Below are 21,219 nucleotides of genomic sequence, written 5' to 3' on the forward strand. Positions count from 1 at the left end.
CTGTGTTGCTCTCCACCTTTGGCAAAGACGACGAGTCCTGATAACTGTGTGTGGACAAACAGATAAAGACAGAAAAGTACCTTGAGCGTCTTCACGTCCTGTTGACGTCTCCGTCCTGCACTCGCACATCTGCAGAGCTCCACAGGAAAGACCACCTGCTCGTCTCAGCGCCGTCAGACGTGTGATGAGGACGATGGTAAAGGTTTCTCCAGGGGGAGCTGGTTTTCAGTGGGAGGCGTCTCAGTCTGAGCTCTGACCTCATCTCTGCTCTCTCAGAATGACCTGCTGGACGTTTGTTCCCACCAACAGCCAAAGTTTCCCGTCCCTGCTGCTCAAAGGTAAACATGTCTGAGTGCCCCCCCCCCCCCCCCACACACACACACAAATAAAAGAAATAAGAATGGAGACGTTTGAACCCTTCCCTTCAGTTTCACTTTAACATAATCTGTTTTTGATTTTTGTATGAATTTGAGGATGAGCAATTTTATAGAATTAATGAAACCTCAATTTTCTCAGATCATATTTTCCATTGATGTTAATTTTCAAAATGTCTAATGACAGTGTATTTATTTTTCAGTTAGCAGCTGATTATATTTAGATTATATATATAAATGAATGGAGTAATTTGCTGACTTCCTTAATGAGACCAGTCTTATTTCTTCATTAAAATAAAAATATAAGTGAAGACTGTTAAAACCATCTCAAGGGTTTCTAGTCAATGTAAGAGCGCCTTCCTGCTGAACTGGGACATTTCCCATTGCATTTCATTTGGTGAGCATCTCAACGGAACTGAAACATCTCTAATCGTACAAACTATATTTTTAATGTGCTCACCGGATTATTCAGAAAAACGGTCAGTTTTTGGTGAATGGATAGTTGTGTTACGGCGCGTTCGATTAGTTGTGATCGGTGTTCTGTTGATAAGCCTGTGTGTGACTAGCTAGCAGCTAGCTAGTTACGCAGTAGCAGTTTGGCGTCGGGCAGCTAGTAAAACATTGGACCAATGCCTTAGAAAACATTTTTTCTTCGACTCCTTAAGATAATATGAATGTTGTCCATTGATTTCATTTGGCGCTGTTCACTAGAATAGCCGCAGAACACCGATGTTAGCGTTAGACAGCTTATTATTTGCCGCGGCCACATTTTCCGTTTTTGGCCGAGCTAGCTAACTAGCTGGCATAGCTACGGTTAACTCAATATAGCCTGTTAGCAACGCCTATGATGGCACAGCCGGGGAGCGACTCGATAAAGGAAGGTAGGCCACACAGTTATTTTAATTGATTCTTCAATATGAGTGTCGTTGATAGCATACGTTAATAATGTATTTATGCGTGTAAGTCAACGCCAATCTTATTAAAACCCTCAAGAACTGTGTGCTGTGTTCACCAGATCTTTAGCTGGTTACTATATCCGGAATGGGCTAATTTAGCTCCGTGGTTAGCTGCCTGTGAACGGCTCTAAAAGGCTAGCTTACATCACCTAAATTAACTTTCCAGGGGTTTGTTTATGGCTCCGTAAAAAGCAACGTTTAGCTGGGTGTCATGTTAAACAGAGGACAATGAAGGCACTCATTCAGCTAACAGTATTTCTCTGCTGCCAGGATCAAATTGGTGTCTGTGTGTTTGTAATAGGTGTAATTGAGAAAGCGAACAGCCCGAGTTTATTTTGGTGCTGCTTGAATCTAAAATGGTTTATCTGTCTCTGATGATGCAGTGTGCCTTTATGAAGCATCAGTCAGACTTCAGACAGCTGTGTCAGGTTGGATTGATGTGCTGTGTAGAAATGAGCTGCTGCTTGATATGGTGAAGCTCACAGATAATTATTACTAGAATTAACATTAGTATCAGAAAGAAGCCTTTAATCTCACCCATGTCTCAGGTAGGACATGTTTGTCATGGCTGCTGTGGATACTTCAGGTGCAGATATTACCCTCTGGTCTTACTGTCAGTGTTCATGTATTTGTTTTCTCTGTGCAGATGTTGGTTATTGTACAGTGTGAATGAATGCATTTTGATGAAAATGGGAAAGATTTGCAGCTGTGACGTAAACTCTTGTTGGGTTTGCCTTCTTGTTAAGACACAGAAGTCCTTGTAGTCCTTACACTCTTTTTCCTTGTGTAAGGTGATTGACCTCCTCTCTCCTCTCAGCTCCTCTCGCCTCCTCGTTCACTCTGTTCCCAAAAATTCCAAACCTTCACAGCAGGGACTGAGCTCTGCTGCCGGCCCCGGAGCTCTGCTGCCGGCCCCGGAGCTCTGCTGCCGGCCACGGAGCTCTGCTGCCGGCCCCGGAGCTCTGCTGCCGGCCACGGAGCTCTGCTGCCGGCCACGGAGCTCTGCTGCCGGCCACGGAGCTGCTCCCCTGGAGCAGGTGGGATCATCAAAAGCCTGATGAAAGCTGCTGAGAGACTGTCCCTCATTAGTTTGTGCTTTGCCTCAACGTTTCCCAGCTGGTCTGCTGGTCCAAACTGGTGCTTTGAAAGTTGGAGTCCAGCGCGTCGCCCTCTCAGACCATCACAGAGATGTTAAATGAAATGACTGGTGCAGGCTAAAAGCAGTTTGTGATGTGCTGTGTCAGACTTGCAGTGTAATGTGATGTGCTGTGTCGGTTTGTGGAAAGTCTTTGTGATGGTGTTGATCTGTGCTCACTGCATCTGTTTGTAAATGGAAAATCACTCCTGCGTTCGTGTAAGAGCAGGATGTTACTGATGGAGTCGGTCGAGGTGGAGCTGGTTGTGAACTGTTTTGTACGTTCACTGATGATTCTGTTCATTCTGAATCGATTGATCGTTTGTTGACATGAAAAATGACTTCAACCATTATCAAAACATTTGCCAGTTAGTTTTCTGTCAATCAACTAATTGATTAATTGTCTAATTGTTTCAGCTGTGCTGGCATTAAACTGTAGCACGTTTTGTTTGTAACTAAAGCTGTCAGACAAATGTAGTGGAGCAGTAGTAGAAGTATAAATGTGAAATGAAAAACACAGTTATAATACCTCAGATTTGTACCAAACTGGAATCTGCTTTCCTACGTCCTCCCACTGAAGACTACAGCTAATCTGATGGTTTCTAACACAGCTCACAGCTGCTCTGCAGTATGAATGGAATAACAGCCTTTTCACACAAAAATGATGCTGCGACGTCATCAAATGTCTTGTTGTGTTTCAGTCACAGTCCAAAACTGTCATTCAGGCTGATACAACACGAGATGAGGACAGGAAACACATTGTCACGCTGGAGACACTGGAACATCTCACGTTTGGCACTTTTGCTAACGATGATCTAAACTTTAATGAATGATGGTGGACACAGCTGCAGGTCAGTCTGCTGCCAGTCAACCAGTAGATCAATGCTCTATAAAACGATGTCTTCGTAGATTGAGCTGTCCTCTGCGGGGGTTCAGATCTGATCTTTGCTGCTTTGCATGCTGGGATGTCTGGCAGCCGCCGAGCTGAGGAAATGATCCAAAACTGTGGAAGGAGAAGCTGTAAACAACCCAAACCTGCCTGGGCGCATGCTGAAACGACACTGAAATTAAACTGAATTTGGTGTGTTTGCTCAGACAAATTGCTGGTTTGCAAACAGTATTAAGGACTGTGCTCGCCTGTAATTGTCAGTGTGTGTGCAGAGTGGCTCGAGAGCTCGTCTAAATGTTCTCACCAGCAGCTGCTGAACAATGTGCTCTCATCACTTCTGTTGCACTTTCCATCAGCAGCTGCCCCGACAGGCCTGACCTCTCAGTGAGTGTCAGTGTTCATGCTGTCTAACAGCAGCAGGTGAGCAGCAGAAGCACCTCTCAGGTAAAATGACTTTTCAAAGGTCTGACGTCGGTTTAACTTTCTGCCCTCCACATGAATTCATTCTTCTTATTTCTGATTGTTTGGCCTACAAGCCGATGGACTCCTGCTGGACATGAACAGTTGCAGCGTCTGTCTGTATCACACTGACTTCATGTTTCATGCTTGATAGTCGTGATGTCTCTGCGCTGTGTCCAGAGTTTTCAGCGCTGTCTGTCACCAGGAGCTTTGCATGGGATGACCTGTTGATTTATTGAGTCAAACACAGGAAATGACCATGTTAGGGCTGCAGCTAACGCTCCTCTGCATGCCCGTGACTGCATCACTGACTACAGGCTGAATTCACCACAACCTGTCTGCCAGCAGGCCTTCTGCTCCAGCATCAAGATGCAAACTGTACTGACGTGTTGGATGTGTCATCAGCAGGAGGCGTCAGCTACATTTAGAGCTTTTCCACTGAATTCAACTGTGCTGACCAACGTTCGGCTGATGGAGGTCACAGGAGCAGGACTGCTCCTGGTAGGAGCGCTGCCAGCTGCACTCAGCAGGCCTCAGTCACCAGGCCTGATGGGTAATTTAATGTTATCAATGTGAAGCTGTTCCACAATCTTCCAGCTCACATTTTGCTTCCATCAGTTTGTTCCATTATTCCTAGAAATTCAACTTCTTCTTGTGTTGACACAGGACAGGTTCATTTGTATTTATTCATTTGTTTTTTGGGGCGTTTCTGCTTCATTTATTCTGTAGTGATGCATAAAGACTCAGCCTTTACACATCATGGTGCACGCTCTGCCGGGCGAGCTGCCGGGCGAGCTGCCGGGCGAGCTGCCGGGCGAGCTGCCGGGCGAGCTGCCGGTGCATCCCCAGACTGTTTTTAAAGATGTGATGAAACCTTTAGCAACGTTAAAATGAATGACGTGTCCAGCCTCAGTTTGACATCACAGTGGATGATCAACTGGGAGGTACCTCACAGCCAGAAGGTCCCGGGTTTGATTCCCGGCTGGGACACGACCTTTCTGTCTGCGTCCTCCTCCAGGGCCTGTGTCCTGTATCTTGGGTCATTTTCCCCGTCAGTACTGCGTTGAAGTGTGACGATACAAGAATCATCTTTCCAGCAAAAATACCAGAAGCAGCTTGTTTTATTTCAATTAATCCTTCAACAGAAAATTGTATTTTGATAGTTGATAATATCTAAATTCTCACTTTCCAGCTTCTTCAGCGTGAATATTGTCTGCTCTCCCTCTGTGATCATAAACAGACATTTTAATGAGCATTGGTGGCGTTTGATGACGTTTTGTTGTCCTGTCTGTGTTTGTTTGTCGCTCTTGTTTCTTTGTATGGACTGTTTCATACGCTGCATGTATAGATGTTTAGTTTTCTCTGGACTGAAGCTGACGTGTGTAACGCAGCACTGATCAACATCAGTGAACATCAGCTGACTGATCGTCTCAGCTTCTGATGAGCCAGTTTACCTGTAAAGACATGAATTTACATTTTGACTCAGTCTCAGTCTAAAAAACAAACTCGTGTTTGTTCCTGTACAAATACTTCAGGTCATTGAGATGCTAACAGTTAACCAGGGGGAAATGCTATAATGTGCAGCAGGAAGAGGACTAGAAACCCACAAACACTTGCTTTCCACTTTGTTTTGGGATCCATTTTTGGTGAACTTTGTGTTTATGAAGCAACGTGACCTGCGCTCATGACACGGTGGCGAGCTTCCTCTCAGTGTTCCTCTGAACCTCCGCTCTGCTCTCTCAGCCTAGACCCTGCATGGCGACCGACTGGAAGCAGTTGGAGTGAGCAGCCAATCAGCCGAGGTCACCGGTAGCAACATGGCGTCCCGTCAGAGGAACTCTGTCCGGATCCTGTCCAGCCGGGAGCGGGGGTCCCAGACCTTCGGCTCGCAGAGGCTCCTGCAGCTGCTGGTGGAGGAGAAGGTCCGCTGGATGAAGTGGCAGAGTCAGGTAAGAGGACGAGAGCGTCGGCGAGGCTCTTTCAGTGTTTGCTCGTATTAGTCTGGTGCGTTTAGTTCCTTCCCACTCGAGATGAAGAGTAAATAATGTTAATCCTCTTTCAGACATGCAGACAGTTCATTTCACACGTCAGCCTCACGTCAGAGCGAACAGCCGAGTCACTCTGACGTTAAGGTCCTGATGGTGTCTCAGGTCGACCTGGAGCGCTTTGATTACGACACAAGGCTGAACCCTAACCCTGAATCATCAGACATGAGACGTTAACATGCAGCTTCTTCTCCTCCTAACATCACTTCTGTAAATGTCTTCATCTCGTCCCCACAAAGAAAATAAACCTGTTCAGTAAACTCTGAAAGAGACCAGAGATTCTTCTCACATCACATCAGACTGAAACAAATATGATTCTCCTCATAGTGCGAGCACGAGGAAGAAGAGGGTAAAAAATGATGGGTGGATGGCGATCAGCAGCTGGTGGAGCTAAATGTCCAGTTGGTGCCATTAAACCATCAAAGAAGAAGAGTTGAAGTGAGGTGATAGAAGCTCAGAGGATGGAGAACCTGGTGGAAATCAGGCGTTTTATCTATTAAAGGTAGAGCAGGGAGGTTTTGTTGTGTTTGTCGAAATTCTCTTTACATCCTGATGACAGTCAATCAATAAATCAATCCCTCCTCTTGGAACGAATGAAATGATTGGATGGCTTACCTGCCTGTCTACCAGGAAGCACTCTGCCTGTGCGCTCACTGCACATGACCAGAGTCTCCAACAAGGCGAGGCAGATGTGTCGCTACAGCGAGCTGGTAGCACGAACTGTCCCAATGCTAACATGCTAGCTCGCCAGCTGTGAGTGCCAACAATAGCTATGTTTGTTGTTTACATTCATTATCATAATGTTTACACGTGAACGAGACATGAGGTAGTCAGACACAGTTAACCAATGACAGTGATGCTCTGCTGCAGGCACACCTCCTGGTCCACAGACTCTGGATCAGCTGCTAACACAGCAGCACGGCACACACCTCCTGATCCACAGACTCTGGATCAGCTGCTAACACAGCAGCACGGCACACACCTCCTGATCCACAGACTCTGGATCAGCTGCTAACACAGCAGCACAGCACACACCTCCTGATCCACAGACTCTGGATCAGCTGCTAACACAGCAGCACAGCACACACCTCCTGATCCACAGACTCTGGATCAGCAGCTGACACAGTAAAAACAGGTAGAGAGAGCAGGAAGTCTCGGTCCTGTCTTTCATCTTACCCTCTGCCGCTCTTCCTCGTCCTGCGTCTCGCTGCTCCGTAAATGTTCGTTCCACATGTGATCCAAGCTGTGTGAGCGTGCTGAATGTAGGGACGGCGGCCTTGAGCGTCCAGCTGCACCACAGAGCTGTTATCTGCCCGTAACAACATTAGTTGAGTGTAGTTTGGTTTTCTTCTGCCATACACGACCTGCAAGTAACACACCTTTCCAGATATTGACAAAGAAGAAGAAGAAGAAAACCAAAGCAGAAGACAGACATTGTCCCAGACATGAGAGCTGGACAAGCAGAGACGACTCTTCCTGTGGTTTTGAATACATTTGCTGTATTATTCAGCTTTCTGAATAATACAGTCGGAGGACAGACACTGTCAGAGGACAGTGTGCGGTTTTGTCTTTTGTCCTCTTGTGCAGTTTGTTTCCCAACACCTGCAGAGAAAGCTGGACGTATGTGTGACTCCTGATGACTGCAGGGTTTATAGAAGGACTTCTGTCATCAGCTGCAGCTCCGTGTGTCCAACACATTCATCAGAGTGATGTCAACCATATAAACACTCTGAACAATGGAGACACGGTGTGAGACAGCGCACTAATCAGGCCAAGCAGGTTCATCTGTAACTTTCAGAGCGCTTTACATCAGACATAAAGGTGTTAAAAGAACACAAAATCAAAAAACAAGATCAAAAGAAGCCGACAGAGAATAAAACAGCTGCAGCAGAGAAGAGACAGTCCCAAAGGTCATTTAAGAGGCCAACAGGGCGTTTAGATGAAGAGCTGAGGGTTGGAGCACATCTGCACCTTTCTGCTGCTCGTTTCAAGCGTGGATCATAAATACTGAGCTCTTCTTCTCGTGTCTGTTGAGGACCGTTGAGGACTGTGGGGACGCAGTGACAACGATGTCCGTCCTGTCTCACTGCTTCAGACATCAGGATGTTGTTCACAGTCGAGCACGTTGTGCCCGTCTGTGAAGCCAAACACTGCATTTAAACGCAAATCACTTAAACAGCAGTCTGTCCTCTCTCCTCCACGTCCTCGAGTGTGTCCTCTCTCCTCCACCTCGAGTGTGTCCTCTCTCCTCCACGTCCTCGAGTGTGTCCTCTCTCCTCCACCTCGAGTGTGTCCTCTCTCCTCCACGTCCTCGAGTGTGTCCTCTCTCCTCCACCTCGAGTGTGTCCTCTCTCCTCCACGTCCTCGAGTGTGTCCTCTCTCCTCCACGTCCTCGAGTGTGTCCTCTCTCCTCCACCTCGAGTGTGTCCTCTCTCCTCCACCTCCTTGAGTGTGCCTGAGATCAGTAGTGGAAAGTAACTGAGTAGATATACTGAAGTACTGTACTTAAGTACAAGTTTGAGGTACTTGTATTTCCATTTTATGCAGCGTTCTACTTCACTGCATCTCAAAGGCAAATGTTGGCTTTTCACGCCCACATCTGTCTGACAGCTTTAGTTGCGAGCTGCTGTTCAGATCACAGATGTCCATACTTTCCTGAAAACAGCCTGTTTTTGGAGATACGTGGTTCTGACAGCACGCCGTGCTGCAAACCTGTGATGATCTTGAATCTGCCACTGCGTGTCTTCTGCATCATGTAAGCGCTCTGTGTTGGTGGTGAAACAACCTGCAGTTTTAAGTATACGATGTTGGTTTTTTGCTCTCACATTTGGCACATTTAGCTTTGGTTAAACTGGTTTTGGGTCACGAACAGACTCCGTTCAGCGTGGTGTTGAGCGTGGTGGTCCACCTGGAATCGATTAACACTGTTTTCTTCCTTCGTTGGCTGGTTTTCATTTATCTCTCAGAACGACTGCACAGTTTTGACTCCACTTGCCTGAGTGTGAAAATGTTTGTTTGTGCCCTGACAGAAAGTGGAGCTGCCGGACAGCCCTCGGTCAACCTTCCTGCTGGCGTTCAGCCCTGACAGGTGAGCGTATCATCAGCGCTGTGGAAACACTGAGTGGATCTGCAGCGCAGTGCAGTGCATGAAGCCCCCCACCCCGCTGAAAGCCTGTTCCTCATGATGTGTGATGATGATGTGTTTCCTTAGTGAGACTGGATGCTGTTGATCTATTGAGCGGCTAATGATCAGCAGTGAATATTTATTAAAGAACACTCTGAACTCTGCTTCTCTCAGGACCCTCATGGCTTCCACACATGTCAACCACAACATTTACATAACGGAGGTGAAGACTGGAAAGTGCCTACATTCCCTAGTGGGCCACCGTAGAACCCCCTGGTGTGTGACCTTTCACCCCACCATCCCCGGCCTGGTGGCCTCAGGGTGCCTTGATGGGGAAGTCCGCATTTGGGACCTGCACGTGAGTCTTTGCTTCAAAGAGATAAAAAACATCAATTCGAGGGCTGACGTGACATCACGAGCGTGTTGTGTCTGCAGGGCGGCAGTGAGAGCTGGTTCACAGAGAGCAACGTCGCCATCGCCTCCCTGGCCTTCCACCCCACCGCCCAGCTCCTCCTGATCGCCACCAACAATGAGCTGCACTTCTGGGACTGGAGCCGCCCGGAGCCCTTCGCCGTGGTCAAGACGGGCAGCGACACGGAGAGAGTCCGGTGGGTAGGACAGGGCAGCTGTGGCAGCAACATAAGGACAGCACACAGACTAATATAACACATTTCCACGTGTCAGCGGGGTTTTCTTTTTGGAAAATAAGAGCTTCACTGTGTCCGATTTAAAAGTTCAATTCCTTAAAAAAGTTTATTTTCATGTAGCCTCATAACGAAATCTACTTTTCTCATTCAACAGTGAACCGTATCATAACCAAACGTTTGTTTAGTCCAGTGGCAGAGCGAACCAGGCCTGTATGCGGGACAGGCTTGTATTAGAACTAGGCCTTTATTTCTAATGTACCCTGTTGGTCAGTGAACACAACATGAAATGATAAAGTCATGACGTCATCGTCTACACCACTGATTGAGTCCTGTCAGCTGGGACGTGGGCCCTGATGATGTTCATGTGCCGTGAATGAACTCAGTTCTTTCCATCAGAAGTGGTACTTCTCCTCTTCAGAGCTCAGCTTTTAATGTGAAGAGCAGCAGACGCCTGACGCATTGGGCTTTGGTGACAGTAGCTTGACGTGGATCCAGAATGCAGCAGAGAAGAAACGATGAAATGAATCAGTTAAAACCTTTTTGTCTTTTAAAGAAAAAGCACGTGTTTCTGAGCAGAGTCTGACTCTTTGTTCTGCTGAGTTTACCTCGTGAGCTGCTGCTGTTTGCTGTCAGTGACTGGCCTCTGTTTGTTTGTTTGCACACAAACACCATTTAAATACTGGTAACACCAACAGATTGTGTGTTTTCTCTCATTTATGTGCACACATTTCTTTCAGGTTGGTGAGGTTTGACCCTCTTGGCCACAACCTGCTGACGGCGATCGTGAATCCATCCAATCAGCAGGTGAGCTCTGTTCTCTGTCTTCCTGCTGCTGGTCACTGGTGGCTGGAGGTCTCACAGCTGTTCACTGTCTTTCAGAATGAGGAGGACTCTGAGGTTCCCATGGACAGTGTTGAGATGCCTCACTTCCGCCAGCGCTCCTTCCTGCCTTCCCAGCCCGTTCGTCGCACGCCCATCCTCCACAATTTCCTCCACATCTTGTCGTCTCGCTCCCCGGGGGCTCAGGCGGGAGGTGAGCAGCCGCGCCCCCTTGGTGACAATGGAAGCAGTATGGGAGAATCTCCCAGCATACCTCTGGCTCAGTACCCCAGCTCTGAGCGCGGGCCCCCGTTCCCGGGCTGCACCCAGCACCTGGGTATGGTTTGTCTGTGTAGCCGTTGCTCCGTCAATCGCAACCCTTCCCTGGCTGCTGGCGCGACCCCCCCTGATCCCAGGATGTCATCAGACGCTCCCCAGCCTCCCCCAGCTTCCACGTTCTCCTCGGCCCGTACGGAGCCCAGACAGCCCTCGGAGCGACCCTCTGCCTTTACCTCAGTCTACTACAGTGCCGGCGCTTCTCTCAACCCCGCGGCGTCGAGCGGCATGGAGCCGCACTCCACCTCCAGGCCGGGACCCGACTGGACACGCAACCTGCTGAGTATGAGGGAGGGTGGGGTTGGTCCAGGCATGCTGCCTCCCAGAACCTCCTCCTCCTCCATCAGCCTGCTGTCAGTGCTCCGGCAGCAGGACGGCTCCTCTCAGTCCCCCGTCTACACCTCTGCCTCTGAAGGACGGGGTTTCCCCCAGCAGGGAGAGCCGGGGGCCCGAGACGGCGCCGGGACGAGCAGCGGCCATCACCCGTTCTGGGACGGCTCTCGCAGCAACACGGCCTCTTTCCGCAACGTGCTGCAGTGCAACCTGAGCCGCTACTTCATGGAGTTTGACCGCATGCAGGACCTGGAGCCACCGTTAGGGGGCGGCATTGCAGATGGAAGTCAGGAGCAGAGTCAAGAGTTACTGAATAATAACATGGACCCAGAGAGACCTGGGCCTTCCTCATCTTCCTCCACCTCCTCCCCCACTATCATCCACTACCAGCCTCCTCTCCCCCCTCCTCCTTCCTCCCACAGCCTGGAGAACAATGTTCCTCCCCCGGCCTCCCGAGGCCACCTGAACCGCTGCCGGGCCTGCCACAACCTGCTGACCTTCAACCATGACTCCCAGCGCTGGGAGCGCACCAACCAGGCCTCCTCCACCTCTGCCTCGACTCTGGAGCCCTCCTCCTCTTCTTCCTCCTCATTCCCCTCTTCTTCTTCCCCTTGGCAGCCTGAGGAAGGCAGGAGAACACTAGAAGCCCAGTCCCAGGAGAGGAGGGTGCCTCCGGAGCCCATTGAGCAGCCGCCTCCCCCTGGGGGTGGAGGAGCAGGAACGCTGGCCTTCCCCATAGCCCAGAACCCCAGCCAGCCTGGAGAGCAGACCGTGGGCTTGGTGTACAACCAGGACACAGCGCAGTGGGAGAGGGTGTACCGGCAGGCTGCTGCTGGCAGATCGGCAGAGCCGCCGGAAGCCTTAAGCCAAGAAATGCCTGTCGACCCCCCGGACGAGGACTCCCTGAGGAGGTACGATCTCTGTGTGTCATCACAAGCATCCCTACGCTCTGTCTTTGAATACAGCCACAGTAATCACCCAAAGTTCCAGCCTGAAATTCAAGTCATTCCCACATCTGTGTGATACGTAGAGCTTCTGGTGGCTTTGGGTTAATCTTAGTTTTGGGCCAAGATTAAATCTCCGTGTCGCAGCCTGTCAAACATTTATGGCCGACATGCTGTTGAGCCTTTGCCTTTAGCCACAGGGTAAGTCAAATATTAACTTTCAGGTCATTTTTTCAGTTATTATTTAGTCATAACATCCGTACTTTCTTTTAAACAGGCGCCTATTGGAATCATCTCTGTTATCGTTGTCTCGCTATGACATGTCAGGATCAAGAGACCACCCCATTTACCCCGATCCAGCCAGGTACACTAACACTGGATTTACTCTGATCCGGCCAGATGTGTAATAAAGCATTACTCAGCAACATGTGCACACAGGGCTGTTTCTCTCTGACACTAAAAGATGTTCCAGGGATGTGTTTGCTTTGTGCCTTGTCATGAATGAACTGTGCAGCAGCAGTCTCAGTGGTCAGAAGTGGACTCTGGTGCTGAGCTCCTTCTGGTTTACAAGGTCAGACAACCTCGTAGCTGTTTAGTTTTCAGTGAGCTCTCTTTGACCTCAGCTCAGTGCCTGCTGCACAGGCTCAAAGAGGGGCTCCAGTGCCGGGGGTCACTGAGTTTGTAGACACACCTGTCCCCGTTCTGACATTAGATAAGACAAAAACCAGGTTTAAGATTTGCCTGCCTTAGACTGACATTGAAAACATGGATTGGAAGTTGTCCTTTGGGACTGTTTGGAAGTCTTTTTGAGTGACAGCTTGTCCTGTCAGTCCCCTGCAGACTGTCCCCTCTCACTGCCCCAGTCACACCTCTACACCTGCTTAAAGGTACGAACGTGAACTTGTCCTCTGTGCTGTCCAGGCTCTCTCCAGCTGCTTACTACGCCCAGAGAATGATCCAGTATCTGTCGAGGCGGGACAGCATCCGCCAGCGTTCGCTTCGCTACCAGCAGAACCGCCTGCGGGCCATGTCGTCCTCATCCGACAGCCCTGCCAGCAACCCGTCCAACTCCATGGACAGCAGCGATGTGGACTTTGAGGAGCTGGAGTAAGCTTCATTTTGTCTCTCTCTTACGTGGAATAAGCTTGTGGAGGTGTGTGTGGACGTTGTTTGAGGCAGACGGTAGCTGGAGGGAGTTACGATGATGGATGATGGGTCGATTTGTGCCGAGACAACCGTTAACTGGTGTCACACTGTCCGGTCGTCTTCTGTCTGTGGAGTTTGGACTTGTTAGTAGAGATGTCCCGATCAGGTTTTTTTTTCTTAATCTTAAATCTTAAATCTTAATCTTAAATCTTAATCTTAATCTTAATCTTAAATAACTGACACGAAAGATAAACTGGCAAATGTCAAAATTCCAAACTTCTGCGTCGTCTGAGCGATGGCTGGTGAACTCCATGAAGTCTGTCTCCACCGCTCATGTTTACTCAAATCTCCAAAATCTGATCGTGGGTTTCTTGCAGGCGCTGCTGTGGTGCATTGCTGCGTCTCAGGTTAAGACTGAGTGACACCTGTAGACAGTGAACAGTCCTCGTCAAACTGTTTGAACCCAGGCCGCTAACCGGAAACCAGTCGTTAGCATAGCTAGCGTTAGCATCGCCTGGAGACACATCGACGGTTACCTGAGAGATGTCGTCACTTCCTTTAACATTAGTCAAACTGCTGAAGCATCACATGAGCTTCACCAGCCTTCACAGTGTCACCGTCCATTTCTCTGCCTGTAAAGAGGAGGAACGTTACAGCGACCTTTGACCTCCTCAGCATGCATACATGCGTGCCCTCAGACAGCTGAAAGTGTCTGTCAGCACGTGATTCCTCTGCTCTGTCCATTAGTCTCCGTCTGAGGCAGCTGGCAGCAGATCGCTGTCCCAGGGTCCTTCTCAGTTTCAGCTCAGTCTGTCTTCTGTTAGGAGGAGACACTGTCTCCGCTGTGTAGCCTGTCCTGTGTGTGCAGCCGTCCTTGTAGTTTTGTCCTCCTCTGTAGCCTTCTTTTTTTTATTTTTCCAGTGATAATGGAGACCGAGCGAGACACAGGACGCCGCGTAACGCCAGGATGTCTGCGCCCTCGCTGGGTCGCTTTGTCCCACGGTGAGTCAGCTGGAGGGTCTGACCCTGACTGTGACTGGTCTCTGCTGCAGACCCTGTCCTCTGTCCTTAAACTTTGCTCTTACGTCTTTTCTTTGGTGCTCTGCTCCAGGCGCTTCCTCCTCCCTGAGTACCTGCCCTACGCTGGGATTTTCCATGAAAGGGGGCAGCCTGGCCTGGCCACACACTCCTCTGTCAACAGAGTGCTTGCTGGTAAACAAACACACACACACACACACACACACACACACACACACACACCAAAAGCACCGCTTCAGGTGTGCTCAACCTGAAGGGACATGTCTCTCTGTGTAATCAGAGGATGTTCTTGTGTTCTTCGCTGTGTGGATATCAGCTGTGTTTCATGTTGACGGTGTTGTTGTTTCTTAGGAGCGTCCATCGGGGACGGTCAGTCTGCGGTCGCCAGCAACATCGCCAACACCACCTACCGTCTGCAGTGGTGGGACTTCACCAAATTTGACCTGCCTGAGATCAGCAACGGTACGACAGCTCCTCACCTGCCGATGTCACCTGTGCTGTCGTCAGTGAGGCCGTCTGGGATGTGACTGTTAGCGATGCTAACGCTAATTAAAAACTGGGTTTTAGCTTCCTGAACTGTGAGCTGCAAACAAGGGAGATTTTCTGGGGACAGGATTTGTATTTCTGTAGTTATGAATCATATTTGTGATGAGCTCATGTTACGGTACGTAAGCTTGATCCCACTGAGTGCAGCATCACGAGCTTCACTGATGTGAGCCGAGGTTTTCTGTATAGCTTTGCTTCCTGTCCAATGCTGATGTCAAAGCAAACCCTCCCTGCTCACACGCAGGGCTTCGCTTTCAGCCACAAACCGCTGGTCTGGGCGCTGTTTTAGAGTCACTGCTGAAGAGAGACACGTCTTTGTTTGTCTCCTGTCCAGCCTCAGTCAACGTTCTGGTGCCAAACTGTAAGATCTACAACGACGCGAGCTGCGACATCTCTGCCGACGGTCAGCTGCTGGCGGTCTTCATTCCCAGCAGTCAGCGGGGTTTCCCGGATGAGGGCATCCTCGCCATCTACTCTCTCGCTCCCCATAACCTTGGAGAGATGCTCTACACCAAGAGATTCGGTACAGTAGACTGTAAATGTGTTTGACTCGGTGACCATCAGCCCTCCATCAGGCTGATCTTGATTTTTGCAGTTTTATGTCTCTAATGAAGCACAAATCTCTAACTTCAGAAGGAAAAAGTCCAGTTAGTAAAGATGTCTCTGGTGTAATACTTCCAGTCAGGCTGTTGCTCTGACAGGGTCTATTTTTCCTTCCACAGGTCCAAACGCTATCTCCGTTAGCTTGTCTCCTATGGGCTGCTACGTGATGGTTGGCCTGGCCTCTCGCAGGATCCTGCTGCATCCCACCACCGACCACATGGTGGCGCAAGTCTTCCGCCTGCAGCAGCCTCACGGAGGAGAGACCTCCATCAGGGTGAGTGTCACATGCTGTGACCGAGCTGCTGCTTCATACTGATGCTCACAAACAGCATCACCAATAACCTGATGACGGCCGTCAGGTGACGACGTCTCTGAGAAAAGAAGCCAAAACAAACCCTAAAAATCACCTCATACCTCACTGTCCCTCCTCACGCTCTGGCTCCATTTCTTGCTGTTAATTCTGTGTAATGTTATATAATCACAATAATTTGTTTGGAATTCTTAGAAAGTCAATCTGTAGGCTCTTCAGTTTGTTATCAGCCGCTCTGCTTCGTGTCAGGTGTTTTCTTTTGGTCTGTTTGGTCAACGTTGATCAGTAAACTCACAGAAGCTGAATTGGCAGCTGTTAATCAATGAACAGCAGCTGTTTGTTTGTTTGTTTGTTTGTTTGTTTGTTTGTTTGTTTGTTTGTTCCAGCCTCTGAAGTGTGAGGGGTTGCTGTTTCTCTCTGTTTCGTTCGATCGTACATTGAAAATACTCGAGTTTTGAGATGTTCGTCAGACGAAATGAAGACATGTTGAACTCTGGGAAGCTGCTTTCTGTCATGCTGTAGACAAAGCGTTTGATGGTCACACATAGAGTGATCAGCAGATGAACTGATCATGAAACACTGGTTCATGATCAGTTCAGGGAGCCCTGAAGTCTGTCATCTAACAGCCGCAGTGTGTCAGCCCGTGTTCGATCTGCCTTCGTGTGTTTCAGATGGTGTTCAACGTGGTTTACCCCATGGCTCCGGACCAGAGGCGCCACGTCAGCATCAACTCGGCTCGCTGGCTGCCCGATCCGGGGATGGGCCTGGCTTACGGAACCAACAAGGGCGACCTGGTCATCTGCCGGCCTGTGTGAGTCCGAGCTCGTTCCCTGGTCTGATCGCGTGCTTCAGCTGTGAGCCGTCGCTCTGATGTTAGCTTTGAATACCTGCTGTACGTTCAGGTTCAGAGTTCACCTGTGACCGTAGCTGCTCCTCCCTCCTCAGAGCAGGAGCTTATTGATGAAGATGCAGACTTTCAGCAGGAACTCGACTACTGCAGAGGCAGTGAGATGATGACCGTGTGGCTCAGTCAGAACTCAGCAGGTGGTTCACTTCTTATGTGAATGGAGAGAAAGCTGGGTTTTCCTCTGAGCTGCAGCCCCCCCCCCCCCACAGTGAGAGTGATGAGATTATCCTAATGGTCAGCCCAACAGGAAGACCTTTAATGGGAGCAGGTCAATTAGAGCTTTTAATGAGGTTGTGGTCTGTGTGATTCCACGAAGAAACCCCTCCTGCTTTTCAGACTTCCTGAGTGGAAGTCGATTAATGTGTGTGTGTGTGTGTGTGTGTGTGTGTGTGTGTGTGTGTGTGTGTGTGTGTGTGTGTGTGTGTGTGTGTGTGTGTGTGTGTGTGTGTGTGTGTGTGTGTGTGTGTGTGTGTGTGTGTGTTCAGGTTCTATCGAAGCGACGGTGAGAGCCCTGCAGAGTCCAGCAGTGAACCTTTGTTCTCCGTCAACAACGGTGGAACGAGCCGGACTCGAGGTTCCGACAGACCCGGGTGAGAACCTGAACTGATGGCGGTGTTTTGGCTTCCACAGTCGCACAGTCAGATCGTTCTGTGGCTGAAGTGTGTGTCATTGTGTGTGTCGCCCTGTTCCTCCAAGGCCTGCCCTGAAATTTACCTGCAGCTGTTCAGCTCCAAAGCCTGCGAGCTGCAGCTGATGCTGAGGGTTTAGGATGAAGGCTTGGATATGAACCGCGTCAGGTGCACGCTCTGGTTCAGCTGACTGTTGGGTGAAACACCTGCAGGCCTTGTGATGAAACATCAGAAATAAACTGGACGAGCCGAGCCTGGTTCAGGCTGAAGTCTGTCCAAACGTCTCCTGTCAGCATTTTTATCTTAAAGCTGCTCAAATACCTCTGTTGTTACTGACATTGACTTGTTGTTTTAGGCCCAATCGCTCTGGATGGAGACTGGACAGAGACATGGGTTTGATGAACGCGATTGGTCTTCAGCCCCGACACCCCGCCCCCTCAGTGACATCACAGGGGACCCAGACGCCAATCATCCAGTTGCAGAACGCCGAGACACAGACGGAGAGGGACCTATCGGAGCCCAGCGCCTCCCAGCAGCCACTCAGTACTGAACCTCTCGTACCTCCATCAGTGACATCACGTATTTGTGTTTGTTAGAGTCGAACCTGTTCTCCACTCAGGAGCGTTAACGACTGAGAGATTGAACGAATCGCTCTTTCTCTTAAAGTCTTCTTCATCGTGGTCATCGCTTCTCTCCTCAGGTGTTCCTCCTGAGATGCCGTCCACCAGTGGAGGAGGTCCGGGGCAGCCGGAGGCATCTCAGGCCAGCAGAGGTCCGGACGGCGGCCAGGCCGAAGCTTCAGTGGAGGCCAGCACGTCCACAGCGAGTACTGGTACTGCTCCACTGTGTGCCACACTGAGGCTTTCCCAGCGCGGCGCTGACTGTCTGCTCTGTGCTGCCGTCCATGTTCGGCTGTGCGCTCAGCCTTTGTTTTTCTTTCTTTCTGTGAAATTAAATCTGGAATTTATGAGCTGGTTTGGGCTGTGAGCCGCCGCCGCCGTCTGAGCGCCGTTTGTTTGCAGACACAAATGAACACGGCCATTTTATTTAATGTTCCGGCTGAGCTCTGCCTCAGCGTCCAAAACAAGCTTCAAGCCAAAAGGCTGAGCCATCATGTGACATGATGAACCTCCTCTGCTTAACATCTCTGCTTCTGGTCGTAAAGACTGTCAGCTGTATGAACTTCTTCCACCAGCTTCTCATCAAACGTACTGAACTTTCAAAGATAAAGTGTTCAGTGAACATCAGCACGACGAGCTGCACCTCTGTTTATACCGAAACCAGGACCCACCGAGCACAGAGCAGCTGTTAAAACGCCGTCAGCCGACACATTTTCAACCTCTGTCGACATTTTGCTTTCACAAACATCCAGCAGAGATAAACTCTCAGCCAACAGGCCGCACTTTCCCAGTTTGTGTGAATCAGCTCTCACAGTCTCATCAGTGAACTGATTGTATGTGAGACTGAAGTGATCAGAAGTAGTAGTATGACTTTTGTACATGTGTAAACACGCGATCCAGGGACAGTTGTCTGCATGTCTGTGAGTATGCAGCTAGCATGAGCTGCTAGTAGGTGCAGCTAACAGGAGCTGCTAACAGGAGCTGCTAACAGGAGCAGCTAACAGGAGCTGCTAACAGGAGCTGCTAATAAGAGCTGCTAACAGGAGCAGCTAATAAGAGCTGCTAATAAGAGCTGCTAACAGGAGCAGCTAATAGGAGCTGCTAACAGGCGCAGCTAATAGGAGCTGCTAACAGGAGCTGCTAATAAGAGCTGCTAATAGGAGCAGCTAATAGGAGCTGCCAACAGGAGCTGCTAACTGGAGCAGCTAATAGGAGCTGCTAAGACAGGGGTGGGCAAATTCATTCCACAAAGGGCCATGTGGCTGCAGGTTTTTGTTCCAACCAACCAAGAGCACACAGTTTGACCAATGAGCTGTCTGAAGACTGAGATCAGTTGATTAAATGAGTCAAGTCTGGTGTGCTGCTGCTTGGTTGGAAAAAAAAACCTGCAGCCACACGGCCCTTTGTGGAATGAGTTTGCCCACCCCTGTGCTAATAGGAGCTGATAACTGGAGCAGCTAATAGGAGCTGCTAGCAGGCGCAGCTAACAGGAGCTGCTAACAGAAGCCGCTAATAGGAGCTGCTAATAGGGGCTGCTAATAGGAGCCGCTAATAGGAGCCGCTAGCAGCTAATTAATGGAGACACTTTTCATTTAATGTAAATGAATGTTGGCTAACTTAGCCCACAGCTAACTGACTGACTCCATGGTGCTATTTTACTTCCTGTTTACAACCCCCAAAGCATGATGGGAACTGTACTTCTGATTATTCTCAAATAGACAAAGAATAATGAGAGTGATGAACGTCGGTTGTTTGTTTTGTCTGAGCTGGAGATGAAATGTGTCACATGACTCTGGATCATCATGTGACCTCTGTTGTCACTCTCGTTGGTCCAGGAGAGTCTCCAGAGTTCGGCTCGGGCGAAGACGCTCTGGCACGAATCCGGCGGCTGATCGCCGAAGGCGGCATGACGGCCGTGGTCCAGCGGGAGCAGAGCACCACCATGGCGTCCATGGGCGGCTTCGGAAACAACATCATCGTCAGTCACCGCATCCACCGCGGTTCCCAGACGGGCACGGGGGCCTCCAGGCCCGTGGCTGACCCCGCTGTGACAACCCCCTCCACCTCAGGTCCTCTCCTCATCACCCAGACCCAAACCTACGCCCCCGCCCAGGCTTCCGACCCGTCTGAACAGCTGACTCCCATGTGGGGCCCCCAGATACTGTCGGGCCCCCGGCCCTCGGGCCTCTCTCTGGCCGTGGACATGGATGACGTGTTTGACGGGGGGCGAGCAGATGACGACTCGCTGCCGGGTCCCTCCTCGTCCTCCCTCCTGTTGTCTTCCCCCTCTTCCTCCTCCTCCTCCTCTCACAGCCCCCTCCCCGGCAGCGGGGTCAGCCCCCCCAACAGTTACCCCGGCGACCCGTACAGCAGGTAGTTCTCCCATTGGCCGAGAGAGGCAGAGCATGGCCGCCGGGTTAGCAGAGGGCGCTCCTCAAAGCCTTATCTCACAAAGAAAAGGGTGCTGCTTCGACTCTGCACAGGGTCTCCCGCCTGGAAAAGAAGGGACACAAAGCCCACGCCACCCCCCCTCGCCCCCCAACCGTCAGCGGCGTCGGCCGCTCTTCCTCTGCACTTACGAACCGGACTGAAGCTGAACGCGATCATTCCTCGTCAGAAAGGGCTTCTACTTGAACGGAGGCCAGTCAGCGCTGAGCTCCTCTCCCCCCTTTCTCTTCACTGTCAGCGTGCTGGAGGACAGGGCTGTCAATCAAAGTGCCGTGTCTGAGGGGGCGTGGCCGAGCATCTCACACACACATTTACTGCGACGTGCTGCATTCGGTGCCATGTGATGTTGACATTTGATGTGAAACAGTGTGAGTGAAGTGTTCAAAGTGAATTCAGCACTACTTTATTTTCAAGCCTGTTTTTGTACCGTGTGTAATTATGACGTGGGCTGGACTCGCAGGCGGCGGCCTGCCGTCACTGGAGGACGTTTCTGTGTCCGCCACGAGGAGAACCAATCATGGACGACTGAAGGGACACCTGACACGAGTGACCTGAACTGCTGCGTGTGTTCAGTGACGCTGCAGTTCATCAGACAGACGCTCTGATTTTTAAAGGCTGAAGAGGAGAACACTTTCCTTTTCGGGGGGGGGGTCATCACGCCTGCTCCTAACCCCCACCCCTCCAAAACCCCACCACCCACCCCCACCCTAGCCCTGTTGCACTATAGTGTGTGTGTGTGTGTGTGTGTGTGTGTGTGTGTGTGTGTGTGTGTGTGTGTGTGTGTGTGTGTGTGTGTGTGTGTGTGTGTGTGTGTGTGTGTGTGTGTGTGCGTGTGGTGACCACGCTCGTCATCTGTGAGCAGAAGGTTCCTCCCTTTCAAAATGGCTGCCTGTGTTTTCTCTTAATCTTCA

The 21,219-nt window shown here is 50.2% G+C and overlaps 1 protein-coding gene across 3 annotated transcripts; it reads left to right on the forward strand.

Annotated features, from left to right (window-relative positions):
- The first annotated feature begins 944 nt into the window (after positions 1-944).
- ambra1b (autophagy/beclin-1 regulator 1b) lies at positions 945-20,900 on the forward strand. 3 transcript variants are annotated; one of them, XM_070972704.1, is made up of 19 exons: positions 945-1,255; positions 5,557-5,762; positions 8,888-8,946; positions 9,157-9,340; positions 9,418-9,590; positions 10,367-10,433; positions 10,509-12,028; positions 12,339-12,425; positions 12,983-13,168; positions 14,129-14,209; positions 14,319-14,419; positions 14,597-14,707; positions 15,126-15,314; positions 15,514-15,668; positions 16,376-16,515; positions 17,097-17,201; positions 17,596-17,783; positions 17,941-18,072; positions 19,696-20,900. In XM_070972704.1, exons 2-19 carry the CDS (start codon positions 5,631-5,633, stop codon positions 20,235-20,237), a joined length of 4,152 nt encoding a protein of 1,383 aa, XP_070828805.1. In that variant the 5' UTR covers positions 945-1,255; positions 5,557-5,630; the 3' UTR covers positions 20,238-20,900. The 3 variants fall into 3 exon arrangements, with proteins under 3 accessions (XP_070828805.1, XP_070828807.1, XP_070828806.1); XM_070972706.1 differs by lacking the exon at positions 12,983-13,168; XM_070972705.1 differs by lacking the exon at positions 12,339-12,425.
- The last annotated feature ends 319 nt before the right edge of the window (positions 20,901-21,219 follow it).

This window comes from Chaetodon trifascialis, chromosome 10 (assembly GCF_039877785.1).
Source record: "Chaetodon trifascialis isolate fChaTrf1 chromosome 10, fChaTrf1.hap1, whole genome shotgun sequence".
Classification (NCBI taxonomy): domain Eukaryota; kingdom Metazoa; phylum Chordata; class Actinopteri; order Chaetodontiformes; family Chaetodontidae; genus Chaetodon; species Chaetodon trifascialis.